At 35.9% G+C, this 27,597-nt stretch overlaps 1 protein-coding gene across 4 annotated transcripts; it reads right to left on the bottom strand.

The window, feature by feature from the left end:
• Positions 1–497: 497 nt before the first annotated feature.
• Positions 498–21,447, bottom strand: LOC135215467 (GDNF-inducible zinc finger protein 1-like). 4 transcript variants are annotated; one of them, XM_064250193.1, is made up of 8 exons: positions 21,345–21,447; positions 14,509–14,608; positions 12,438–12,623; positions 10,272–10,476; positions 9,353–9,600; positions 7,590–7,835; positions 4,938–5,141; positions 498–982 (listed from the first exon to the last, which is right to left on the bottom strand). In XM_064250193.1, exons 2-8 carry the CDS (start codon positions 14,587–14,589, stop codon positions 716–718), a joined length of 1,437 nt encoding a protein of 478 aa, XP_064106263.1. In that variant the 5' UTR covers positions 14,590–14,608; positions 21,345–21,447; the 3' UTR covers positions 498–715. The 4 variants fall into 4 exon arrangements, with proteins under 4 accessions (XP_064106263.1, XP_064106262.1, XP_064106264.1 ...); XM_064250192.1 differs by lacking the exon at positions 21,345–21,447 and adding an exon at positions 20,755–21,175; XM_064250194.1 differs by lacking the exon at positions 21,345–21,447 and adding an exon at positions 19,801–19,824.
• Between the last annotated feature and the right edge of the window lie 6,150 nt (positions 21,448–27,597).

The following is a 27,597-nucleotide window of genomic DNA, read 5'->3' on the forward strand; positions in this document are numbered from 1 at the left end:
ATGAAGCTCAAGAAACCATAAATCTACAATGGTACAGTATAAAAAGGTAACCAAAATTCTTTAGAACTGAAAACTTCCTTCTTGTTTATTCTTTCATAGAAAAACAGATGCCCTTGCATTGTAGACATTACAAAATTTAATATTTAGATTCATGTGAAGGATATTCATATAAAAAAACCATGAAAATAATTTTAATGTAATATAGTATAATAGTCAAAACTGAAGTTAAATTACAGTTAAATAAAAAATACATACATACTGAAAAGCATAACTGCAAAATATACAAGGATGCTTTCACTAACCATAAATATACCTGAAGGCAAAAATGATACAGCACATCACACATTTCCAATCTGTTCAAGGTATTTCAGGGTACTTGTACTGTATGACATGATAATAAATACAAATCATCAAACCTACCAAAGGATAAATTCACTTGTTTTCTAACACACACACACACACACACACCAACACCACACACACACTCTCACTCTCTCACTCTCTCACTCTCTCACTCTCTCACTCTCTCACTCTCTCTCTCTCTCTCTCTCTCTCTCTCTCTCTCTCTCTGTCAATAAGCATCCAAATGAAGACTAATGAAAATGGAAATGATCTGATTTAACACTGACAAAGTAATGGAAGGTTAACGTAATGACTGACCTCCAGAGGCCTAGGTTGCCTGTTCAATGCCACTTTTTTCAGATCTCACATTAAATTAATGTTTATAGTTACGCTTATGGAATCTTAAACCACACTTTTGTTTGAAGCTCTTACCACAGGTTTCACATGAAAAGGCTTTAAAGTCCGAATGACACCTCATATGATCTGTAAGACCTTCTTTACGGGTGAACGCACGGCCACAAATGTCACACGCATACGGCTTTTCACCTGTGTGGATGCGCTCATGCTGCTTCAGATAATCTTTTCTTGAAAAACATTTGTGACAGTACTGGCACATAAACGGACGGTCTCCCGTATGGGTCTGCAAAAATGAATTTGACATTAGCAAAAATCTTCAGTTCAAATAATTTTTTAAATGCTGTAAGCAAGAATATTAATATTTGTATCAACATTAAACATGAATACAAAAATAACACTTTTTTACACTTCAAAACATGGAAAAGATCAATAATTCTTATGAGAGGGTAAAGGAGCAGTGGTTTGTATCACTTTTAATTTTGACAGAATCAAGTCTTAATTTCCATGCTATGAATCGTAGAGGAATTTGTAGTGATCTGATCCTTAACTTTACACTAAAACTAAAGAAAGAAGAGTAAAAGTGTGAAAGTCTATTGGTTGCTCATGCAATTTCATTTAAAAAAGTCATAGATACTACCTCTGAGAATGTTTTTTATCTCAATTGCTCGTAAACATATTTATTATTGAATCTAATATTCACTGAGCATTACGGCTATACTGTAACTCAACAGCCTGCTAGTTAGTAAATTATTTCATTTGCAGTTACTTTGCTGATAGGTCAAATTAGGTTAAATGCCTGTTTCTGCCTGTTTCAATGTAATTCACTTTATATCAATTTTTATCTCACTGGTAGTTAGTTGAAAGAAATGATAACAACTACATGTATAATTCACTGTTTTGTGACCACTGTAAATTCCTCAAACAAATTGCACAGGTAAAGGTGGGTTGTTTTGTTTTCTAGCAACTCTAGCATGCTTAATATGTTAAAACTGCAATGACGATGTTCTGGTTTCCTCTGGGAAACTACAGTAAAAGTACTAATGGATCAGTATAAGTGTATGTATTCACAAATTTAAATATGTTCCATAAGTTAAAGCCTACTTAACTTGAGATATTTTGCTCAGTACAATGGTTTGTAAGATAGAAATAGTCACCTCTCAGGCCATTTTTCTTTAACTGGAGATTGGTAAAGTTGGTAATACTAAGTCTGATTAAACTTCAGATATTTTTAATCATTCCTGGGCCCATGCCTATTCATTGGTCACAACTAAGGATGACCAAATCATGAAGTAGGGAGTAATAACTGGTCATAAAGCATGAAGACAGTTGAAAGATACTTTCCACTTGGCAATTTGGAAATTTTAAATAAGCAGCAAGGACACTAATCTCCTGTCATCTGATTAAGATAAAGTATTAGATTTCAAAAAGCCCTACTAAAGAAAACTTCTCTCAGTCAGCAGATGGTATTTCAAGAGGTCCTTCCAGTTGTATGCTAATAAATATGGCATGCATGTGATCTGCTCCATAAATTTTGACCTCTTCAGACATTTTAGCAGTACACAGAGATAACCTACTTTCTTTCACCACAGTTGTTAAAAGATGGAATGGCATTGCCATAGACATGCTTTCCTTGAGTCTTTCCACTGTCTTATCATCCTTCCTCCTTGGTAGCCAATACCCAGTTAATTATAGGAAGTGAAGAACTGAACTCCTAAACTTTGGATTCACAGTTGAACACATGATCCATTAGGTTACCCAGTACTGATGTTAAAAATGTCTCATGCCACTCATATTCTTAAATCAGTAATGATGTCAACCTATGACTTGCCACTTCCAAATAACTATAAGAGTAAGCAGCCTATCTAAATCTCATGCCATTATAAGAAAAATCACAATATGGGTGTGAAACCTGACCTCTAAGTGCCTCGAGTAAAAGAAAGATACCAAATTCTTTTAAATAATCTGTATTTGGTATCACAAGATGAAGTAAGAAGGATCCTTGAGAAAGCCACATAACTACAAACTTTTCTGACAAATTCCCAAAGGTCATAGAGCATGCACTGATGATGGAATTCCACAGTTGGTAAAGTAAAGTACAGCTTAATGAAGAACGCAAGTAACTTCTACAGCTTGACTTAACTGACTGGAGTTTCTGGGACATTATTTATGGCTTCTGAATTATGAGAGGAATTACACCCTATATAGGTGACACTTATCTTTCTCCTTGAAAAACCTGCTTGAAGACAAACTTGTTCTTACATGAATAGCCATGTGGCTGCCTTATTCATCCTATTAAACTGTTACTCAATGGAATGTACCATCAGTCATCGAGCCAAAGGTCTCGGCCTTAGAGGTATTCCAACTTGTTGAAAAGAGGGAATTAGAACTTCCAACTTGTTGAAAAGAGGGAATTAGAACTTACCATGTCTAAAAATTTTCAATAGCTCCTAACTTGACAAGAAATCTAGCTGCCTACTGGCTGTGGGGTTTTGCTCTATGCTATAGAAAGAGATGTTCATTGACTACTGTTTTATAACCTACAACTGGAACGTGTATGACTTCCTACACAGTGTGTCGTTCATTCCCTGAAGTACTCCTCAAATTAATCATAAAGAATGTCAAATTTCCATGTACTATTGCTTAGCATATCTAGATTTTCCCAATAGAAGCTATTCCACAAGCTTAAACTAAGCATGTTGAACTGTTCTCTTTTTTTCTCTACAATGTAAAGATATTGTGCACGTTGAGCCATTCTGTTATCTCCTTTGAGTCCAATGTTTAGCATTACTAAGAATGCACTCTTCCTCAGTGGTGTGGGTAACTTGCTTCTGCTTCAGTAAGCTAGTGGGCAAATAATCTAATATATTCTTTAATGAAGCATCAACATCTATAGTTGATAATTCTTGCTAATCTTAGCTGTGAATGCTACAACTAACCTAGTAAGACAAAAAGCTGACATATGTCAGCTGAAGGGCAACCACAACATTAATTGCTTTCTGGGAATCAAGAGGCAGACACAGCTACCAGGGAAATTAACTTCAGATTTCCTAAAAGACATATCAACAAACTATCTGGTTGGAATGGTGTGGGTTAGTACACAAAGCTGAATGACAACAACAAACTGCCAAAGAATGATAATGTAGGAGCAAACAGATTGGAAGCTTCAAATGGAAAATATTGCTTCTTGAGGACAGAATTAAAGCAAAGGTAAAGAAGGATTCTCAAAGTCTTCCAAATTTCTTCAAGTAGTGGACTAGATCAGACAGGAAAATAAAAGGAACTATCCTGTCTTTCTTTGCTGTAATCTCTTTGTAAAGACATCTGCTGTTATTCCTTTGGGCTTGCATGCTGCATAGATTATTTATTTAGTTTCATCCAGTGGATCAGAAACTGGACAGTCATTTAAAAAGGTACACTATATTGACATTTTAATTTTTTTATATCGTTAATTTCAAATAGTGTATAGAGTTACAAGTCCTGCATAATTAGCTTTCAGATAATGATTGTTGGTATTTTATATCCCTAAAATGTGTCTGAAGATGCTTTAGTTCTCAAATCTCTTTGTAATATTTTGTGTATCAAAAGATACAGCCACATACTGGGTTATCTCCAACAAACTAGCTCCAAAATATCAAGAGTACAGTGGTCCCCCCGTATTTGCAGGGGATGCATACCAGACTCTCCCCATGAATAGTTGGAACTCCTATTAAAAAGCTTAAACTGGGCTATTGTGTTAGTTAAAACTCAAGAAAACCCACTAAAAATTTTAATACTTGGTTTTTTAATAGTTTTATCACAAAAAGTGCATTTTATGATTTGAGAGGGAGAAAAAAAAAGGAATTTGTGGATATTTCTCATAGAAAAATACCGTGAATAGGTGAATTTCCCATGAATAATGGGGGATATGTTCCAGAGAGAAATCCGCGAATGCGTGAGTCCGCAAATCCGGAGAATGCGAATACGGGAGGTCTACTGTATTTCTAATGTACTATCATATTTTAAGAAATCCATATACTTCTTAGAGCATATAGTATAATTAGTTTCCCATTTTAAAATCCATTTTGAAAACGGTAAGCCTATCATGAGAAGTATAAAACAATTAAGATCACCAATGTATTATGTAATACAGTGCAATACTATGAATTGAGTCCCTACCATAAACAAATTTTGAACTTAGATATATATACACAAACATATACTTCAGTAGACTGAAAAAAGGGCCTAGGGTATAACATTACCTTGATATGGTTTGCAAGGTTATCTCTTCGAGTGAATGCTTGTCCACATAAGGGACAAACAAAAGGTTTCTTTTGTTCCTTCTCACCATTTCTTTCTTCATCACCTGTCAAAGGTGAACCTCTGGACATCATTTCTCTGAAGCCACCTGGGCCTATTATAAATTGTGTTCCATCTTCACTTAGATCCACCTGTAACAGCTCAGTCTGGGGAAAAATGACATTTGTATAAGTTTTTTCTTCACATACTATGGCACGAGTAAGCCATCAGTGTAGCTTTCATCTAACTGCCTATTATAAATAAATAAAAAACAGTGCAGTACTGTTACTTTCCAGAGAAAATAAGTATTGCACATTCAAATGATTCATGAAAATAAATTGTAATAATTTTTGCAGCAGTTAAATGCTCCCTAACCTTACAGAAAAATTACACAAGCCCCTAAAACTCAAAAACCTATAGGTATCAGTTTACATTTAATTTTAAATCTCTTGCTTTGTGTATCAGCTGTCATCTTATTAACATTTCTGGCAAGTGATCCTGTATTGCAGCACATTGTTACTGTAGCATATTGTGCCTCTGTGCTTCCAGGAAACTAGTATCTATCCATTTCTGCTCAATTTCCCTTATACTGTTTTGTTTCATAAAAATGACAACCAACATTGTCTATTCAGGGTACTTATATGGCAATAAAAAATTATGTGTTTTCTTCCATTTTTTAAATCTATTCTTATAGAAAAAACTCACCTTGGCCTTTACATATTTGTGAAGATATGTCAATTTTGGGTTCCAAGTTCTTTTTTTCTCCTATATGGCATTAAATCAAGAGCCAATCAGTCTAATCAGCAATGCTTTTCTTTAGGTCCTTTTATCTTTGCAATAAGTTAGGCTTGTCTATTTTCTATAGGTATTTCTTTGTCACTGCTCAATTAAGTAGATGGAAAGTACCCCCTTCCAAATGGCCAAGATCATTGCCAAGTCACAACATATATTATTTATACTCTTTGCCCATACTTCCCGACTTCAAATTTTCTTTAAACTGTTCTTCCCCACTCTTATACTGGTTCAATCATAACATAACTGAATAAATATGCAGAATCTACAGGTAAATTTTTTTTACCAGATATCCACTATGACTAACCCAGCATTGCCGGGGAAAAAACTGAAGAACTCAAAGAAGCTTCCCTGCACCTTCTTGTGCTGACTGTCTCTTTAATCCAGAAATTACTGTACTGACCTGCCCGGGGTAATTCTGAATGGCAACTGATAAATTTTCTCTCTCCAACCTTCTCTGTTTCTTAACCTCTTTCTTCTCCCTAACACCCCCTCTCTCACTTCTCTGTCACACCCTGCCCAACCCTGACCACCTTTGGTGCCTTGTCTTACCCCCACAGTATTCAGTATTAAGTCATATTTAGTACATCACCAAAAGTTGGAATTCATATCTGTTACTATGTATACCAAAAATTAGGTATGATAAATTGGTAAAATTCTTTAAGTCTACGGGCTGAACCAGCCCCATTTCGGGGAAGGCCCCCTCCGACACCTTTGGTTTCTTTTGTTTGCTTGAAACCCCATTATAAACCATCTTAAGGGTCCCACTATAACCCTGCCAAGTTTCATGCCCATCGGACCAGCCGTTTGGCCGTGACTGAATGACAGACATAACGCCCATTATAGTAAGATAATAACTACAATGACCTCTTACCTTCTTGATTTCTTCACGTTGTATATGATTGTCACTACAAAGTCTAAGGTCCAAATAAAAAAATAATAAAAAATCCTGATGCCTGAGGCTGGATATGAACCCACACCCTATACGTCTGAATGAGGCTAACTACATATTTAGTAGTATAACTGAACCACCAACGTAATTTATTTCATGTTAACCTTATCCTGACATTTTGGGTGCAGGTTCAATTCCTGCCACAGGTGTCATTGTGTGTTTGTTTGTTTCCTTATTTGGATCTTAGGCTCTGCAGTGACAAGTATATCCAACAAGTGTAATAAATTTGGACATTAAAGTGGTCATCATGGCCATTACAAATATATAACTGAATAATCATGTGGAACACCCTCATGGAGAAGGTACACCAAACCACCACAAAGAACCCTTGTGCAGTGTATTTCTGGGTAAAGTGGTTTACATCATAGAGAACAAACACATGAAAGTGGAATTGAAATATAAAATCTAAGCCAAAGGCCAAGTGCTGGAACCTAAGAAGTCATTCAGGAATATCACAAATAAGTGACAGCAAATATATCATCAAAATTCGTCTGTGGAAACCACTGATAAAGCAATACAAAAGGCAGCAGAAGTATGTGGCAAGACACCAAAGAAGAGAGAGAGAATTTTGAGATGTAAACAAGAAAAAGAAGAGGAAGGCTAAAGGGTAGGTAGCTAGGATTAAGAGGGGTTAGCGTTGAGAGTAATGTAATCAACCATCCCAACACAGCCAAGGGAAAACTAGAAATGCTCAGGACAGCAAAGTAGCTGGGGAAAGATGTAAAAGGGCCAAAGCACATAAAATTTGAAAAGGAAGCAATTAAACTTAATGATGAGTATACAATACATAAAATTCTTGTTGCCTCTATAAGAAGAAATAGATGCATTTTCATCTAAAAAGAATAGAAAAGACAAGTCCCCTCTTACTTACCGTTGATATGTCCGAGTTTGGTATAGAAGAATTGGACTGTTCATAACCATCCTCTACATCAGAGAGAGCACTATGGGATAAGCTTTCACCTTCTCCCATACCTGGCTCCTCCTCCTCTTCCTCGTCTTCCTCTTCTTCTTCATCATTGTCTTCCTGCTCATCAGCTGACATTCCGTCACCAGGTCCTCCCTCATCATCATCCTGATCGCCATCATCCTCTCTTTTAACATACTCAGATCTTTCATTCTAAGAAAGAGTAAAATGAGACTTGTTTAATAGTAACAAAGTACATTACCTAACCTAGATATTGAGCTTAAATATGTGATAAAATTTCACTCTTGAGAGAAGATCATTTTTTCTTTTAGATTTTATCATTTCTCAAGTAAATTACATAAAAAATTATGGTAAGCATTTAAAAAAAATGTTTCCTTTAGTTCATGCATGTACTATGGTAGTGAGCTTATTATGAAACATTTGTCTACAAAAAGGTTTAACATACATTCCCTACAGAAGAAAATTGCTTAGCAATTCATGCAATGACAAGGATAAAAACTCCTTACTCCCATTTATTCTAATGTAAATCATGAGTCTTTATAAAAACTTTAAACATGCCTAATGGAAATTATGATATAAATGAAAACTAACATTAAATATGTAAGAGACCCATTTTATGCAAGATGGAATACAGCAAATGCAACCAAGCTTCCTGCTCAGGAGATGATATGCATGAGCAACCATATATTACAGCAAAATTAAAAATGAAGATAACATTCAAATAAAATATGCATCCTACAACTGCCACCTCAAAAGAGCTGATGCTTCCCTAACTTTGCTCTATGTAGTTGCTGATGCACCTTTTAGTCAAAATACAGGAAGGTGTTGCAATTCCAGAATCTTGTTTACCAATTATTTTATGATGACTCACAGCGTTCACATTAGCACACCTATATGTGCATCATAGTTATGTTAAAGACCTTTCCATTTCATCAATTGCTACTATGCTTTTTATCGTACAGCCCTCTCAATACCTACTTCACAGACCAATGTGCATTTCTACAATAAAAATGTTCTGACTCATCTAAGATCTGCCCTTCTGTCACAACATGATTATCCACTTCCCTCCCTTAGCCATTTGATCTTGTATTGGGGCAAATTTGATTTTTAACCCAATCACGAATAGTGAACAGGAGTTCCCAAAAGATGTGGGAACAATCTATAAAAAGGATGAATACATTCTAAATAGCACAGCCAAGCTTAGAAGAGATATAAATGCGGTACTTTCATTTTACAAAATTGATATTTCTCATCATTATTTCCATACACTCAAAACTTGGAAACTTTCTAATTGCTGCTTAGCTACAGGCAGCACTCTTCCAGAAGCAAATTTTGTCATGGCAACAGTGAGCCTTTATCAATTCAATGCTTTCATGATGTAAATTAATAGGAATGCTCCATTTATTGTGTACTTTTCCACACCTAGGGATATACTTCTGAGTCACAAAGGGTTGCAGTATATTGATAGAATATTATGTAAACTGCAATTTGCATTAGTCTAAACTGAAAGCAAGTGATCATGAAAATAGTATGACCTACATGATTCCTTGACAAAATTGAAAAAATATAATGATTAGTAATAATAAAAGAAAAGGAATCCAAAACATTTGCAATATTCATGAAAAAATAAACAAATAAATTATAATAATAAAAGAAAAGGAATCCAAAACATTTGCAATATTCATGAAAAAATAAAAATATTAAATTACCTTTGACTTATTTGTATGGTTAACAGGGTGTTCTTCACTGTTATGACTACTGGGTACTGGACTAGGGGATCCTGGAACCTCCCCCGGTTCCAGAGTTGCTGTATTATCTGCTTTATGCTCATCTTTCTTGATCCTCTTGAGCTCTGGCATGCCTGGAGGCCTGTTACGCTGCCGAGAACGATTAGATGGAGGTGGTCCAAAATCTGGGCGTAGAGTTAACTTTGGTGGGTCATCTTTTCTGTTTGTTTCTGGAGAGAAATCCATAAAGGACTAACTCAGACAAATACCAAATATAATTCAACCATGAGTATGATCAACACAAACAAATAAAAGCAGATATCTAATCTATTACTTAACAGATTTGTTGTCCTACTGGTTCCAAGAGATGATGCTAGTTAATAAGTTATTTCTTTATTTCCATATTACAGGTAGCCTACTCTTCGATGATACTTAAAAATCTAAAACTCTGACACTCCCTCATAACCATGTTCAAAAGCATAAATAATTGGTAAGTTTAGTTTACAGCTGAAGGTGATAGTTTGCCTCAAAATTACAGCTCTGCCAAAAGGTTTCTGCAAGTACAAACGAGGGAAATTTATCTCAAAGAGAGAGACTGTCACCCTCTTACTTCTGCTTGCACTGATCTAATAAAAAATCTTGTAGGTAGCACTCCATGCTAAAAACAAAGGTTGTAACAATATATATATAGTGCTCATTGAAAATGAAAGAAAATAAAATGGTAAATATCTAAGTTAAAAGCATTAAAGGTAAAAATCTTATCCATTAGCAAGTCATAGAATGTGTAAAATAACTAAAGGCAACCAAATCAAGGAAGTGGTTGAGGCTATCTCATTCATATAAAATATAATTACAGGAATGTAGTATGTAATAATAGGTACTATGTAGTATAATGATTTACCAGGAGGTCTTTTGCGTTTTCGAGTTTGTGCAGGTGCCGAAAGTGTGGGCGGATGTGAACGTGAAATGGACGGGACAGAAGGCACAATGGGATTGGAGGAAGAGATACGAGGAGAGTCATCTGGCACAGCCAAGCCCTTCACTTGAAGCCCCTCAGCTGTACGAAGCAAGGAACCCAATTCACTTTGAGGCACATGAACTTCTCCCTAGGAACAAGAAAATCATTTTTTATAATACACAATTTATAGCAGTACTAAGTTTTTATAATAAAAACAAGATATAAATACATCTGAAACTTTACTTACAAAAGGAAAGTAGTGTGGAACTTCTCTTTATCCTTACAAGCCCATCAATCCATCAATCATAAACCAATGTCCATACAAGACCATCAAACTTATACATTCTGTGCATGTATTTCCAGGTTGTTCAAAATTAATAGTTCATACAAACCCATTAATCATAAATACTGTTATTTTGTCTAAGTATTTCCTGGGTCAAAATTCAAAGGATTTGAAAGTGTTCTACTCATTCTTGTATGCAGCTACACTTTTGAGTAAGTCTGCTGTCATTTTCTCCAAGGATCACTTCATTGTTTGTTATGTGCCTCTCATCTTGTTCATTTCATTATTTATTATACTTTCTTCCTGTGTGTCTTCTGGAGTGATCTACAAATAAATAGTATGATCTAATTAGTACTGTATTTTGGCCTTCCTTCATGATAATCCTTGCATCTAGAGTTACTAGAGTAAGAAATGTTTGCCTTCTCTAGCTTCAACTCTTGACTATCTTTTCATCTGATGAAACCTTACTTCTACCAGTCTCCTTTACTGAACACTCACCTTATGACTCCTGGAGGACTTTTCCTGTCCTCTCATCTCTTACCCCACCAACCTCAGTGTGCCTACTAGTACTAGCCTTGTGCCATTTTCCTCCCATCACACCCATGCCCTCTTTTTTGTTGGAGTTTCAAGGATTAGTGGATATATCTTTTGTTGTTCACCCCAAGAGGAGGGTAGCCTTAGTGCTCCAGGACTTGTTCTGTTCTCAGTATGTACAAGTCACCATGTAGTAATAGTTAAATAAGATGATATTCCCCCAGACCAGTCTCATCTCCAGTATGGGCCTGTCTTCAGCAGTTCTGAAGGGCATGGGAAGCCATCAGTACAGAACCCTCTTCCTTGACACAAATGGGCCTCCTTTGTCTCGACCAGTAGCCTTCACTAGGTGGCCACTGAGGCAAATCAGACAAAGAAACTAAGTTCTACATTCAGCTCGTTCTTTTTCCAACTTTCCAGAGGTTGGCGACTGACTGTAGATCTCAATCATCTTACCAAGTTTCTTTTTCTGATGTCAAATGGAGATGTTGGGGTCCATTATGAGATCAAGTACCAGAGGGACATGTTCCAATTAACCAGCTTGTTTGAAGCTTCCTTGGTAAGAAGACTAGCTGAATCTGTGGATGGGGTTCCCTTTCATTTCATTGGACCCCAAACTGTTGATGTAGAAAGAGTACCAAAATCTGTTCCAGGAGTCTAATAAATTGGTAGACACTCAGCAGGGTCCATCAGATTCTTCTTTTGGAGTGGTCCCTCACATTCATGTCTGCAGGTCCCTTGCTAGATCTGTTTGACATGTCATTGAATGCAAGAATACTACTATATAACTCAACAGTTGAACCCCAGCAGGTTGGGCAATGGACATTCCTCTTCCTTCAAGAGATTTGTTTGTAAACATTTCATGGACTAATGAAACAGCACTATTAGATATGGGTCTGATACTTAAGAAATGAAAATACAGTGTAAAAACAATGATGACGATAAACATATAAAATATATTGTAATTAGTAATAATACACTTTAAATTTCACTCCAAGTACAATACAAAATTCTAGCAGTTGCTCAGCAAAACATCAACTAAATGCAACAAAATCAGCAGATAATCCAAACAGATAAAATACCAGCAAGTGTGGTTCCTATTTTCAAATCATGACCAGAGGTATGGCTTTGCTGCAATTTATCATACAGTTATATAAATAAAGTTATTTCACAATTAGAGGATTAATTTTGTAACCAAAATATTAATAATGTGTTTGTAAATGCATAAGAACACATGCTCAAACATATTGACGAGTGATCTGACAACAAATGACAATACAGGACTACCTTACCTTGTACATGAAATCCAAGAGAGCCTCCATATCTTTGCATGATACATCTTTCATGAAAACAATGGGATGTTTGCAAGGATTCTTATTAAACATCTCCTTGAAGTAATCACTGCATGTTGAAAGAACAAATTTGTGTGCAGAATACAACCGCCCAGAACATGCCAAGGACACATCCACATACGACTCCTGTAGTGGCAAGAGTAACCTGTACTGTTATGTCATCACTGGAAAAGTATTATAAGCCCTGTATTTTTAACTCTTGTTCTATATGGTACATGCATTACAGTATAAATTTACCAAGCAAAACTTGACATATTAAGAAATCAATGCAGCAGGATTTATAAAATAATAGCACTACTTTCGACAGCCTGGGATACTTGGTGTAAGTGTGGCAGTTTGTTTGTTTGTTTGTAGGGTGTTTTTACATTGCATGGAACCAGTGGTCATTCAGCAATGGGACCAATGGCTTCACGCGACTACTGAACCACGTCGAGAGTGAACTTCCATCACCTGAAATACACATCTCTAACCCCTCAATGGAATGCCCGAGAATCAAACTCGCGGCCACTGAGGTGGCAGGCCAAGACCATACTGATCATGCCAGTGAGGCACTGGTAGTTGGTGGGCTACTTAATATGGGGTTCCATCTCTTGATGATGTAATCTTCTTAAATCATATCCTTATTTTCTGCTTTGTTCAATTTCTGTGTGAAACTTTTTTTTTTTCTCTCAGTTCAATCAAATTCTATTCCTCTCTCACAGCATTAGATAATCATAGGCCTTAATACAAGACTGCTTTTATTAAGGCTTTGAGATTCTGATGTTGCAGTGACATAATATTGAAATAATTTAAATAAACAAATAGTATATCTTGCATTTTTATTGTATCTCTACTTTTGTAATTATAATTTGCATTTTATTTAATTTTAAAAATTTAATTTTAATTTTTCTCTATCATGAGTAAAACAACTAGTAAAACTTTTTACCACTTTGATATGGCCTTTCCCTGTGTAATAGCTAGCATAAATATCAATAAACTTTGTTTATATAAAAAATAATTTTATAGTTCACACATACATATGAACCAGTGTTTTGCTGGTGTGTTATTTTGCAACAGATAATAATATGTAATGTGTATAATTAAACAATATATAGTATAATTCAAAAAGCAATTTACTGAAGTTCTGTATGGTGAAAATGTATCCCTCCCAATGAGTCAAAAGTGCTGACTCAGCAGTCTGGTAAAACTATTTGTTAATGTCAATAATAACCTATTCAATTCTTTAAACAAAATTTTCATGGCAAACTATAAATTTTTATTGATCAATTCACGTTGCCTACTTTTGAAGTTTTCCTGTTTTGAACTTACTGCAATAAAGTAAAATTTTCCAGTTTTTAAATGGTACAAAATCCAGTTCCTACCATGAGAAATAATGTAACTTTACATTGACCAATAAAAAAAAATAATAATTGCCACACTTTTCAGCCCCCTTTCAACCATAATATTTTTTAACCCTTTTCTATTTTGCTCTATTGCACAGACAGCATGAAAATTTTCAGTGTATATAATTCAAGTGGAAATTGACATTAGCTTTGCTTGGCATATAATTTTAATGGCAAAAAACGAGATTTTTTTTATTGACAAGTTTGAGATTTTTTAATTGGCTGGCTAACTTGAGATTTTTTTATTGGCTAACTTTAACTTTTTTTCTAGGACATTCCACACTTATGTATATCAATTCTGCCTTGAATTGACAGCAACATCAGTTTCTTACTATGAAAATTAACTTTACACCAAGAATCATGGTCTTAGAATGCCCTAGACACTACAGTGTTTTGTTGAAAAGGCAGACGTATGGCAGTAATTCACCCCTGTACCTTACTATGTACTACAATACAGTACACCAGAAACAAAAATACAGTATAACGTGTAATTCAAACCTTTGAGGGATACATTGCACATTGCGAGTTGAAATTTAAACTACACTGTATGCTTGACCAATTCATGTATCATCAGAAAAAGTAAGATCTTAAAGAGGGATAATAATTTTTTACAAAATAATATATCATACCTGCTCACGGAGGAGGGTGAGGATCTTGGTGAAAATGGTATTGTGGTTGTTCCATCGTAGCGCCAGATAACCTTCGGTCATTCTGGTCTTGGGCTACCACCTATACAAAATGAAAATGTTCACACTTTAAGTAAGCTGATGTACATTAATATGTATATAAAACTAAATTATATGAAAATCATACCAACATGAAGAAACAATCATTTAATATTAAAAACTATCAAAACCACCATTTTATCCCAAAATGAAGTACATTACAAAAGGCATTACAGTTAAAAGATTTATGTTGCCCAATCAAAAAAGAAAAGATTAATTGAATATGTGGGGTATGCCTGTTCAAAAACGAGCCTGATCATTAACATACCACTACCACTGTCAGGCTGCCAAAACAAATACACAGTCTTAAGAAAGATTCTTCCTTATGTAACTGTGAATTCTTGGCATTCTAACAGTCCTGAAAAAGTCGGAATAATGAATCCTATCACTGATAATGAATAGTAGTTATCTACCCTGACATTTAGTGGCTTTGGAGGTTCTTGTCACTATTGGCTGTGGATGATCCCACCACCTACTGACTCCACAGACCCTTCATCAACCAGTAAACAACATTAGTAAAAACAATCAGACCAAACAAATTCCAACAGAGTCATCTTTTATTAGTGAATGGTTCAATGCTGAGTACTATACCAGATGTTTGCATGGAAAACACTGGGACTGGGAAACTCTTAACAGTAGATAACTTGTATTGAAGCTTATTCAAATTTGAAGTACTGGTAGATTCACCTACCATATAACTAAGCTATGATTTGGCCATCCCAAAAATGTTTTTCCTGTACAGAAAAGGAGCTAACAAAACTAATACTTTTCACGAGCAGAATGGGTGTCATTGGCTGACAACTAAAAGTGAAATCCTATCATAAAGGTGTCACACAGAATATTAAACCCAGTTGGATCGTATGATCTTCTAACCAATTTAGCATGTCTTCATCATTGTTAAGGCTCAAGAGTTAACTTCCCATGTTTGGTCTATCTTAACCTAGATAAATAATCAGGTAAAGAGGCAGTTCCCTTGGCATTATGTATGGAATTTGGGAACACAGCCCATGCACTGGAATCCTAAGGTCATTCAGTACTAAATGTGACAATATGGTGGGGTGACATGATACAAAAAGATGAAATTCAAGAATCTTCATTTCATTTAGCTTCCCTTAAGTTACTCCTGTTCCTTTCAGTATGGTTATCGTATAAAATTAAACAATTATGAAAACTTTGTCTTACAAATCCATAAAAGTCCATGAATGGCCACATCATCTAAAACTTCAGACAAGGACTTCCCATCCAAATGGAATCTTCATTGCTGGTTATTGTAGATGAATTGGAGCAATATACGTACTAAAGTACATATCTTCAACTTTTGAGTAGTCAGATATTTTTATTTCAGCTTCCTAACCTACAACTAAGGATGTGATATTTCCTTACAGCTCTTTACAGTTAACCACACATTAAATACATTCTCTACAATTCATATTTTGAAAACGGGATCTTTTATCCAATGCCCATAAGATAAACCTAACTGCCACCCAATTTGTTGCCAAGTTAGAACATCATACTCTTCATTTAATGATACTAGTCACCACTGAAGAATCACAAACTATGGATCCAGCCTCAACAGGTTTTATATTTATTAACTCAGCAATTAAAAGTTCACCTTTGTAATAACTAAATATATAATATCCCTAAGGTAATCTGCCATCTTTCCTAATTGGAAGAAAGTTGAATTTTAAACATTAATCGCCACATGATATACATGATTTTATAAGCAATTGAAAACCAATTACAATTTATGGTGTTCATCGACCATCACCAAATTTACCCCGTAAGAGGGTAGTGCCATAGGTGCACCTCACGGATTGATTTATAGTTGTGGCATACATGCCAACCACTGGGGCAACTAAAGCCATTCTGCACTGAAATGGAAATGGGCAGTAAAAAGGTTTGAAAAGTGTAACAGGAGGAAAACTTTGCAGTTGCACTATGAATTGTTACGAGAGGGTGAACAGTAAGATGGAAGAAAGAGAATATGAATGGAGGTACAGTAAAACAAATGAAAGGGGGTTGCAGCTAGGGGCCGAACGGACACTGCAAAGAACCTTAAGTAATGCCTACATTGCACTGCATGAGGTGCACTGATGGCACTAACCACCTACAGGGGCACTTCATGGAGTGCACGGTAGATACTATTACTTAAGGTTCTCTCCATGTCCATTCAGCCCCTACCTGCAGTCCATCATTCCTGTAGCTATACCTCTGTTCATATTCTCTTTCTTCAATCTTGCTTTCCAAACCTCTCCTAACAGTTATTCCACAGTGCAACATGTTGCGCAAAGTTTTCCTCCTGTTACACCCTTAAAACATTTTCACTTTCAATTTCCCTTTCATCACTGAATGACCTCACATGTCCTACTGCTTGGCCCTTCACCCAAATTTTATATTCCAGTCTATTCCACCAAATTTAAACTACTACCTTACATTAGTAACAGTGAAACTGGTCAATAAGGTCACCCACATGATGAAACTCCCCAACAGGGTAATTTGCTCACTTTCCACTTGTTGAATGTGAACATGCATGTTTGCTAGAACTAACAAGAATGACTGGAAGCAAAAAATTTGTGGCAAAAGAATTAAGCTGTATCTACAAAACATAAGTATCTTGTGTTGTAGCTTCAAATATTTTTGATGCGTTCAATACACAGATTACTAGATAGTTTTTATCTACATAGGGCTTCAACATCAGAAATCATCAGTGTTAAAAATGATTACTGTATTAAACATGTCTAGATCTCTTAATAAAAATGCCTCTCATTACACATCTATTATAGTATCATACCTATTTGATAAAGCAACTATCTAACTATATAGTAACAAAAAGGCATAGGTTTGAATTGTGGCTGAGGTATTTGCTTTTTATACAATTTCCTTTGGATACAAATTATTACTAGTGTAAAGTTTTTATATTTATAAATAATATATATACATATATATATATATATATATATATATATGTATACCTATATATATATATATGATACTAGATATATATATATATATGTATACCTATATATGTATATATATATATATGTATATTTATAAATATAAAAACTTTACACTAGTAATAATTTGTATCCAAAGGAAATTGTATAAAAAAGCATATACCTCAGCCACAATTTAAACCTATGCCTTTTTATTACTATATACAGTTAGACAGTCGCCTTATCAAAAAAGGTATGATACTATGATAGATGTTTAATGAGGGGAATTTATATATATATATATATATATATATATATATATATATCTATATATATATAGGTATATATATATATATAGGTATAGAATATATATAGGTATATATATATATAGGTATATATATATATAGGTAGGTATATATATATATATATAGGGTATATATATATATATATATATACCTATATATATATATATACCCTATATATATATATACCTATATATATTATATATATATATATATATATATATATATATATATATATATACACACATATATATACTATATATAGTATATTTTTAAATATAAAAACTTTACACTAGTAATAATTTGTATCTAAAGGAAATTGTATAAAAAAAGCATTACCTCAGCCACAATTCAAACCTAGCCTTTTGTTACTCTATACAGTTAGACAGTTGTTTTTATCAAATAGGAAATGAACTAGTATAATAGACGATTAATGAGAGGCATTTTTATGAAGGCATCTAGACTTATGAAATAGTGTAATCATTTTAACACTGATGATTTCTGATGTTGAGGTCACATGTAGATAAAAACCATCTTGTAATCTGTGTATTGAATGCATCAAAAATACTTGAAGCTACAACACAAGATACTTATGTTTAGTAGATACAGCTTAATTCTTTTGCCATAATTTTTTTGCTTCCAGCCATTCTTGTTCTAGAAAATTTACTTCCTAAGGGGTTTATATACAAATGAATCTACTTCAGCTACAGTTCAAACCTAGCTATTAGGAAAATATAATTATATGTTTATATATATATATAATATATATTAATATAATATATATATATATATATATATTTATATATAATATTATATTTTTTTTTATAATATATATATTATATATAGTACATATACATAATATATAATCACAGTATATGTACTCTTGATTAATTTAACTTAGGCCAGATTGCTAAGGAATTTAAGTATCATAACAAACCAGTATAAACATTCAGTTAGAGCTACCCAAAAAAGAATAATGCTCTTGTTATACAACTAAGTGACAAATCACATAGATATGATTGGTTCCTTAGAAGTATAGCATCAAAATGAAATATACTCTCAAGAAACCTCGTAGAATATGCATTAAATCCGGTAACAAATTAAATACACTGTAATAATAAATTAAATTGAAATATACTCTTGACCTCACTCTTCAGAAGATATTTGAAGGAGACTTTACAAGAAAAACTAAAGATTATGATTAATTAGCACAAAAGTTGTCTTACTTGTGTGCATATATATATATATATATATATATATATATATATATATATATATATATATATATATATATATGTTTGTATGCGTGAGACTAAAATTTTAATATGCCTATATAAAAAAACTGCACACATGTGAATTGTGTAATTAATGTACATGTACATCTGTAAAATACGTAATATGCCTATTTATATTATATACATATATGTATGTATTGAGAGAGAGAGAGAGAGAGAGAGAGAGAGAGAGAGAGAGAGAGAGAGAGAGAATGCTTGAAAAATTCATGTGTAGAGGCGCAAGATCTTGCACTCCGTTGATTTACCTTCTTCAAGGACATATACTTTGTTATTATATTATGGGACGTTATTTCCGTGATAAAAGGAATATATATATATATATATATATATATATATATATATATATATATATATATATATATACACACACACAAACATATATATATATATATATATATATATATTATATATATATACATATACATGTACATACATACAATTCACAAACCCTCCAATAATTTGAGTGGACCCATTTCTCTAAGGAAAAATACTAACCGCATGCTCAAGTATAACCTATCTTCCTCTCGCATGATTATATTCAAAACGTTAATATTTCTTATACCTTTATCAGAAACAACGTTCTTGAACAAGTTCACTACCAGCTACGACGCCTACAACCACACATACCACATATAACATCATCCTTTGTACAGACAACACACAAACCTATAAGTATCGATTCTTTACTTCTGCAGAAGAACACCGGGCTGCTTTGCCATCGATAAAGTTAACGGAACTTCGTTAAAAAGAACTATTAACCTTATGAGATTAGCAACGGCGTAACAAACACTCGCTCCAACTCTGAACAACTTTACGGTGCAAATCGATCTGATGATTAGACGGCAAATGTACAAAACCCTCGTGAACTGAAGACGAAAGTCGAACATCAGGAGGAGAAACCCCGACACTGACCGCCTGCCTGGATGTAGGAGGTTCCTTCCTTCCCTCTCTTTCGCTTACCCCCAAAATCCCATGGCCCAACCTCCGTCCTATCTCTCTCCTCCCTCAGTCGCTTCATGTCACAAAACACTGACTGAGATAGCAGTACCCTTTTCAGTTCAGTATTATTTTCCCAGTTCATGATGAAATGACATGAATAACAACGAAAGAAAAGTGTCAGACCTTCCAAGAAACCTTATTATGTCTAAAGAAACTGCTGCAGAGGAGTGAAGGGAGGCATTCATACATGGCGTCGTTTTTGTCATCACACCACCGCCTCCCTCGTCGCCTGCAGCAGTAGTCAAATGCTACTCCTTCCTTTCTCAAACTTACAACAGGCAGCACCTTCACTGGCGGTTTTCTCAAAACGAAGGAAGTTTCCCAGAAAAAGAAAAGTAGACAGAATAACATGAGAAAAGAGATATTACGTCTCATAAAAGACTCATGTGGCAGCGAGTGAGTGAACGAGCGTTTGGGGATGCCTCCCGTCGCCTCCCCGTCACTACCAGCACCAACACCGCCGCCGTCGCCGCTAGTCGAGGGAGGCCAGTTGTGACGCCCTTTTACAAATCATCCACTAAGAAGGCAATCGCCCTTTTCATTCAATTTCAGAACACTGACACAAACACCTCGCACTTTTACACTTCAAATAAAAGAGAGCTGCTCAAGTTGCAAGTATACCAGCCAAGTATTCGAGTTGAAGTAGAAGCAGCAGCGGTGGTCACAGCTCCAGCAGCAGAAGGCCCCACCGAGTGTACTGAGAGTGAGAGACCCAACACTCGCCCGCAGCCCTAACCGCCGCGCCCACGCCACACCACGACACCTCCAACACTCCTTCAGGATAATAATCCCTTATTAAGACGTTCACCTAACTTCCCAATTGCTTATTCCGTCATTTCAAACAAAAACAACAAAATCCACATTGATCGTTGTTAGTTCAGAATTTAAAGTCTTGTTTTCACAAATGATCGGACCACGTGCGAGGGACGTTTTCTCTGATGCCTGATCAACAACGTTTTCTATGGTGGTGTTGTGATCGCGTTCGTTCGTGAGTTGGTGAGTCTGTGTGGAGTCTCTCTCTCTCCTGACGACGGGGGGTCGTGGCTGATTCCCCGCCGCCGCCGTCCGCCAGCCTGCCTTCCACCCTTCCTCCCTGCCCTACACAAAGAACCCGCCACCACCTGCAGCTGCCCGTCCAGGGAGAGGGAACTAGTACCAGCCATGCTACCACCCGACGCGTCACCCCACCCAACACCCTGGCCGGTACCTACCAACGGCCCGTAACCCTCAGCCGACGCTGCTGCTGCTGCTGCCTCCGCCTGACGCCACAACACCCAAACTCTTGCAGCAGCTCCACCAGAAGCCTCCTCCTCCTCCTCCTCGCTACTCCTCTGCCTCATGCACAGCGCGGCCTGAGCGTCGCTTCTCTCTCTCTCTCTCTCTCTCCAGATGCTTTTCTCTCTCACTGGCAGCGTCTTCCAAGTCTTGTCACTTGAGGCATATTCTCTTTCTCTTTTCCATGACCACTAATATATATATATAATTGCCTTCACAATTGATGTTAGTATAAGATGCAGATGAGATTTTATCTTGATATTTTTAAAAATGATGCTGCGATAAATAATGATACTACATTTATTGTAGTGAATCCAACACGGGTAGCGAGGACGAGAGTACAACGCATATTGAAGTGAAATAGAAATAAATAAGTGGTCTGTAATGCATAGGATACATTGATTACGGTCCTTTTCTCATCTGAGAACAGCAACAGTCCTCCCTTCCTCCCTCCCATTCCCTCAGACCCCTTACCCAGCCCCTTTCAGCGTTGGTTAGAGGACGAGAGAAGAAAGTAAAGAATTTTAGTGAATTTCTTTAATTATATTGATCTCTGTTATTTTCTTTGTTTTACTTCGTATTGCACTGTATTTTTAATAAAATTTACATAAGTAATTGTCCTTTTACGACGAAATTGCCTAGACTCAGCAAATCGAGACTGCTTTCGAAGGCAAGTATGATTTTGTCAATGAATAGGAAATGCACGGATTGGTTGATGGTTGCTGCTTGCAACCATTCCGGTCTCATGTCCAGATAAAAGAGAAGGGTCGACTCCCAGCTTTTGTGAATGCAAAAAATAAATAAATAGATAAAGGACGCAGAATATTTCGGTTAACAGACTTCAGCGGTGTGAGGCAAGCATCATTAGCGATAACAATCCAGACAACCGGCGACTGATGTACCAGCCATTAATTTGTTTAATTACACAGCTATTAACCTTTCAGCGGTAACCTAAATGACAAACAATTACTTTCAGTGAAGCACAGATAATGCTATTTATTGTTATTCAAATTTTTTTATCTCCTTCCTACTAAGACTATAACAGATCAGTTCCTCTGTATAGGAGCCCATAAATACGCCAAAATATAGAGAAAATACTATATTTCAGAGACTGCTGTCTACCTCTTCAGGTAGAAGAGGTAGACAGCAGTCTCTGAAATATAGTATTTTCTCTCTATATTTTGGCGTTTTTATGGGTTCTTTTATTGTATGTATATTATATTATATATATATATATATATATATATATATATTCCAGAAACTTACACACACATACATAGGCCACTCATGTCTTTCTTCGGCTTTATCTTCCACAAATCTCCAAACATCTCCAGCCTCCCTTTGTATTGCTCTCATTCGAGAAGGTCTGTAGGTCTGCCAACTCTGCAGGTGATCACAGGATCTCAGGTGTGACTATCACGCACTATTCTCCCAGAGCTTGTGTCCTCATCTCTCTGTACTCATTATGTGCATGTGGAACTTCCGTAATTTTCCTTACGGTAACATTTCTCATTCCGTCTTGCCATGTGACTGCTAATCTACAAAATCTTTGAGGATAACTTCACTGCCGTGCCATGATTTATATCCTTATTTTCGTATATGATTTCAGTCTGATTTCCAAATTTTATTCAATCTCCCCCATTTGATATTTTGTTCCAGTAGCACCTCATTATGTACTTACCACAAATTTCCTTGACAAGTCTTCACGATCATTTAATAACTTACATTTTTATTTATTTGATTGTTAATTTTTCTGTTTTTTTTTTTCTAATAACTGATCTCCTCTTTATGTATTTCCCTTTACTTTCTGTTACTTCTTGCGAATGAGCACCGTGAGGCAGCTTGAATTTCAAGTCAGTGGGTTTGTTCTATATGCACAGAGTTCATCTTCTGAATAATAGAATGAACATTGTAGTAACTTGTTTAGTATAGAATCAATGACGCACTTCTAGTTTGTTTACTGTTCGTATTCACTAACCAGCTGCCTGCTATCATAACTGTCTGGTAACAATGTCAGGTGTCACGAGATCATCCATCAGCGTTGTGCGCGAACATCGAAACAGGTGTAGACTACTCGTCGATAGCTAATTGGCTGTGATGGTGCATTTCTATAAAGGGACGATGTCTGAAAGCACTGTGGCTAATCCACATAGTTTTCTGTAACTCAACCAAATGTAGAAAATGGTGTTGAAGTTGCGTAATATTATACTAAGCAAAGTAACGTTGGAAAACAAGAAGTTGCTTTGCACACAAAATGAAAATGACCACAAAAATGTGGAAGAATTTTAAGTTTATAATGTTTTTTTTCCATCTGCCCATCCGCCTGTGGTGGACGTGCATGGTAACACTGCGTCCCGAGCTTTAAATAGTTACGCTGTGTAAGTTTTAGGTAAATAAAAGAATATCTTGGTGTACATTTGCAACTGAAAAGTGTTTTAATAATTTACTGTATGCGAATTATACTGTTAATATTCGAAAACGGATATTATTTAAAGCCCGGGGCGCAGTGTTACCATGCGCAAACACCACAGGCGGATGGACAGATGGAAAAAAACAGAGTATAGTTTTGAACAATAAATGACCTTTTACTTAGCATATATAAAAAAAGTTTTAGGTACTTCACTGCACTGTAAATATTATAGTTCAGTACGGGAAAATTTATGTTAAATTTACTAGACTCCCAATTCTGAGTATTTCGTAAGACTTTTTTTTTACAAAAACTAAAATACAACACCTGAATTTATATCGAAACTCAAAAAGTCAGAGACATACTGATGATTTAATGGAAAATGCAGTTTCTTTCGCAACTCAATGTTATATAATATATATCAAGCAGTATTGGTTGATCGTTAATGAATCCCATTCTTGACTAATCCTCCCCCGTAGGGAGGTAGTGCCACCAGTGCACCTCATGCGGTACAATGTAGGCATTTCTTTAGGTCCTTTGAAGCAGCATCCCTTCGGTCCTTAGCTGCGATCACTTTGATTTTTTTTACTGTACCTCCGTTCATATTGTCTTTCTTCCATCTTGCTTTCCTGTCATACCTGTGAAACCTCCTTTACTGTCAATTTTCCTTTCAGCGCTGAATGATGTTATAGGTCCCAGTGCTTGACCTTTGACCTGAATCTTATATTCCAGTTTAATTCCCATAAGGCAGCAATCACCGAATCCGGCGCCATTGACCGGATCGAAAGCTCGCAATGATCTATTCACTATAGTAGATTCACATCAACCGTGCATTTGATGTCTAGGCCAGTCCCTTACGACGCTCCTGATTGGCTGTTGATAAACCAATCACAGGGCTGGAAACTCTCAGTCTCTCGAGAGTTCACATGGGTAAGATCTATGTTCCACCTCTCCTGTGGGTACGTCTTTCAAAAGCATCCCTCAGGAGAGGTGGAACATACAACCTGCCTACATGAACTCTCGAGAGAGACTGAGAGTTTCCAGCCCTGTGATTGGCTTATCAACAACCAATCAGGAGCGTCGTAAGGGACTGGCCAAGACATCAAATGCACGGCTGATGTGAATCTGCTACAGTAGCCCAGCTTATATACTCAAAAAAAAAAAAAAAAAAAAAAGTAAATGATGTGTTAGTTTCCTGTGAGACGAATCTTCGAAACGAGGACCATTGTTAAAGCGTATGTTTAGTGTGATTGAGGGCTTTGGCATGGTAATACTTAAAAGAGGTAGCAATTCAACAAGTGTTTGTGATTATAATTTCAAACCAAACAAGTATCGAGTAAACAAATAATTTCCACGATTTTTTAACGTCCTCTCTCTCTCTCTCTCTCTCTTCTCTCTCTCTCTTCTAAAAACTGAGGAGGATATCAGTAAACTAGAATTACAATTTTCGAAATCGTAAATCACGTTGTTAATGAATACAGAATTCGTCTGGAACCATAACCAATTCATGAGTTTATGTTCAGTTTTGCAAATTATGTTTTTCGTATAAACACACTTGCTGCTCTTTTTTTTTTTTTTTTCTAAATTTATTTATTTATTTAGTTTTTTTTTTTAAGTTACCATCTTATGAAAGGCAACTAAAAGGCACTAAATACAGGCAAACTTGGGAATTCCTATCCGTATCAGCACTAGCTTTGAAATTCAACAGTGGGTTATGTTTTGCATAAGTAAAAATAATTTTCTGTAGTTTTTTCTTTTAATAACCAGCATCCTCTATAAAAATCTCCTCTTTTTACCTCCAGTTGTCAATCTTTTATATATATATTTGTTATTGTAAAAACAAAAAGCAATTAGTGCTTTTTTCCTCGCCTGACTGTCAATTTTTAACCAAGAACAGAGATGATTTCAAATTAGTAAAAAAAGAAGCTATTGACGTTTTCATTTTTCGTGATCGGGCAGGTCAGCAAAAAGAAAAATAGTAACTTATATTTGGCTAGAGACATCATTCATTCAGTGTAATAAACAGGTAAAATATAAAGTAGTTAATTTTACCATATTATATTAGGAAATGGTAATACATTTGCCAAGATGCAATGAAATAGAGGCGCGAAATAAACCGCATTGCTCAATACATCGTATATTGTGTTTCTTTCTTTGTAACTTATTAACCATAATTTGAATGATCCCATAATAAGCTACATCTACGAGCGAGATTACGTACTTAAGGATGAGCGTAGCATATAACTGATGACCCCAGAATGTCTGAAACTGGTTCAGTTTAAAATAAAAATATGTTGCAATGAGGTAAGAAGGGAGCAAGAGGAAGTTGTTCGCTCGTCAAGCCTTCTATGGCTGTAATATCCTTTTGGTATTGCACTATTTTCTTTTCCGTCATGGATGCAACGTTCTTCAGTCTAAGTCGACAACTGCTTATCACTTTCAGATATATACCGTGAGCCTCCTCCACTGTTTTCACATGATCAGCTCCGAAATTCACGGCACTTACCTCAATTGACATGTAAAATTCCTGTCATTGTCGTTTGGTCAAAGTCTAGAGGTCCAAATCAGGTGTATCTTCCCCTTCAACACACTGCCACTGAAGGCATGGGGTCCATGGTTGCAAGACCGGCTTTATCAACAACCGTCGCCAATTATATCTTTGCATCTTATTACAATCACTGACCGTCTTACGGTGAAGGTTTCCCCTGACAAAAGTCAGCAACCAAACATAAACTTGTGCTTCAGATTGACATCCTGTCTGCTGCTGCTCTCTCTCTCTCTCTCTCTCTCTCTCTCTCTCTCTCTCTCTCTCTCTCTGTTGATCGCTGCCGTTAGCTTGAGAAAATACGGATCTTACTGGTAAAGAAGTCTTATTTAGTGAACAGTGCCCCAGTAAATGTGGTATTTGATCATAATTCCTTATCTGGTATCACAGTGTCATAGTCTTTCCGCGTGTTGTGCTGATTGATATATTATTTTATCCATTTTGCTGTCTTGAAATATCTTGTTATTATACTCGCTGACAAAATTCTCATGATTAGGTCAAGGGTGAGTTAAATTTAATTATAGTTTCTTGGCTTCGTATGGTTGACCTCATTTACCGACTCACTTTTAGGTCCGGGTAAAAATGTCAACCCTACGGAGTCCTTTCTCCTCATGGGGGCGGGGCACAGTGACGCATTATGAGCAACAATTCGTCATTATGACGGCTTCCTTAAAACTCGCTTTAACTTGGCTTCCCTACGTCATTCTAGCGGCGTCACTATGCCTCGTGAGCCAAAGGGCATGTAGTCTTTTCAGCGACGAGTGAAGGGCATTCAACGACCATGTTACCAAGAAAAATACAAAGGGACGCATTTATTCCTTGTATCTTTCGGATTTCTTGAGTGCTAAATCACCATTGGAAGAACATCTTAATCGTCGAAAAACGCCTAAAAACAGGGGGGCCACTGGCAGAAAGCGGGTTCTTTGCCTCTTCTTCTGGCTCTTCCTAATAATTACATGAATATTAGACGATCAAAGATTATCAGAACCAAAACCTCATGGGTATATGCACTAGCTCTCCAGGTAAAATTAAAAACCAGGTAAGCTTTCTTTTCTCCACTTCACTCTCCCTTACTTTCCCTTTCTCTTCTCCTTTTCTCCTACCTTCCTCTCATCATTTAGTTCCTCCTTCCTTACTTCGCATGCCGTATCCGCCTTTCTCCTTGACTATTTCCTCTTCTTTTTTTTTTTTCCTTAGCCTCCCCCCATTTCATTCCAGTCCTCTCCCTCTCTCCCTC

Source organism: Macrobrachium nipponense, chromosome 5 (assembly GCF_015104395.2).
Source record: "Macrobrachium nipponense isolate FS-2020 chromosome 5, ASM1510439v2, whole genome shotgun sequence".
Classification (NCBI taxonomy): Eukaryota; Metazoa; Arthropoda; class Malacostraca; order Decapoda; family Palaemonidae; genus Macrobrachium; species Macrobrachium nipponense.

What these genes read in the sequence shown, in the direction of transcription:
- LOC135215467 (XM_064250193.1), bottom strand. Translation starts at nt 14,589, where the DNA reads ATGACCGAAGGTTATCTGGCGCTACGATGGAACAACCACAATACCATT. An exon ending in TCACCCTCCTCCGTGAGCAG is followed by an intron (nt 12,624 to 14,508) that starts GTATGATATATT and finishes TTGCCACTACAG; the next exon opens with GAGTCGTATGTGGATGTGTC. An exon ending in CAAACTCGGACATATCAACG is followed by an intron (nt 5,142 to 7,589) that starts GTAAGTAAGAGG and finishes ATTTTTCCCCAG; the next exon opens with ACTGAGCTGTTACAGGTGGA.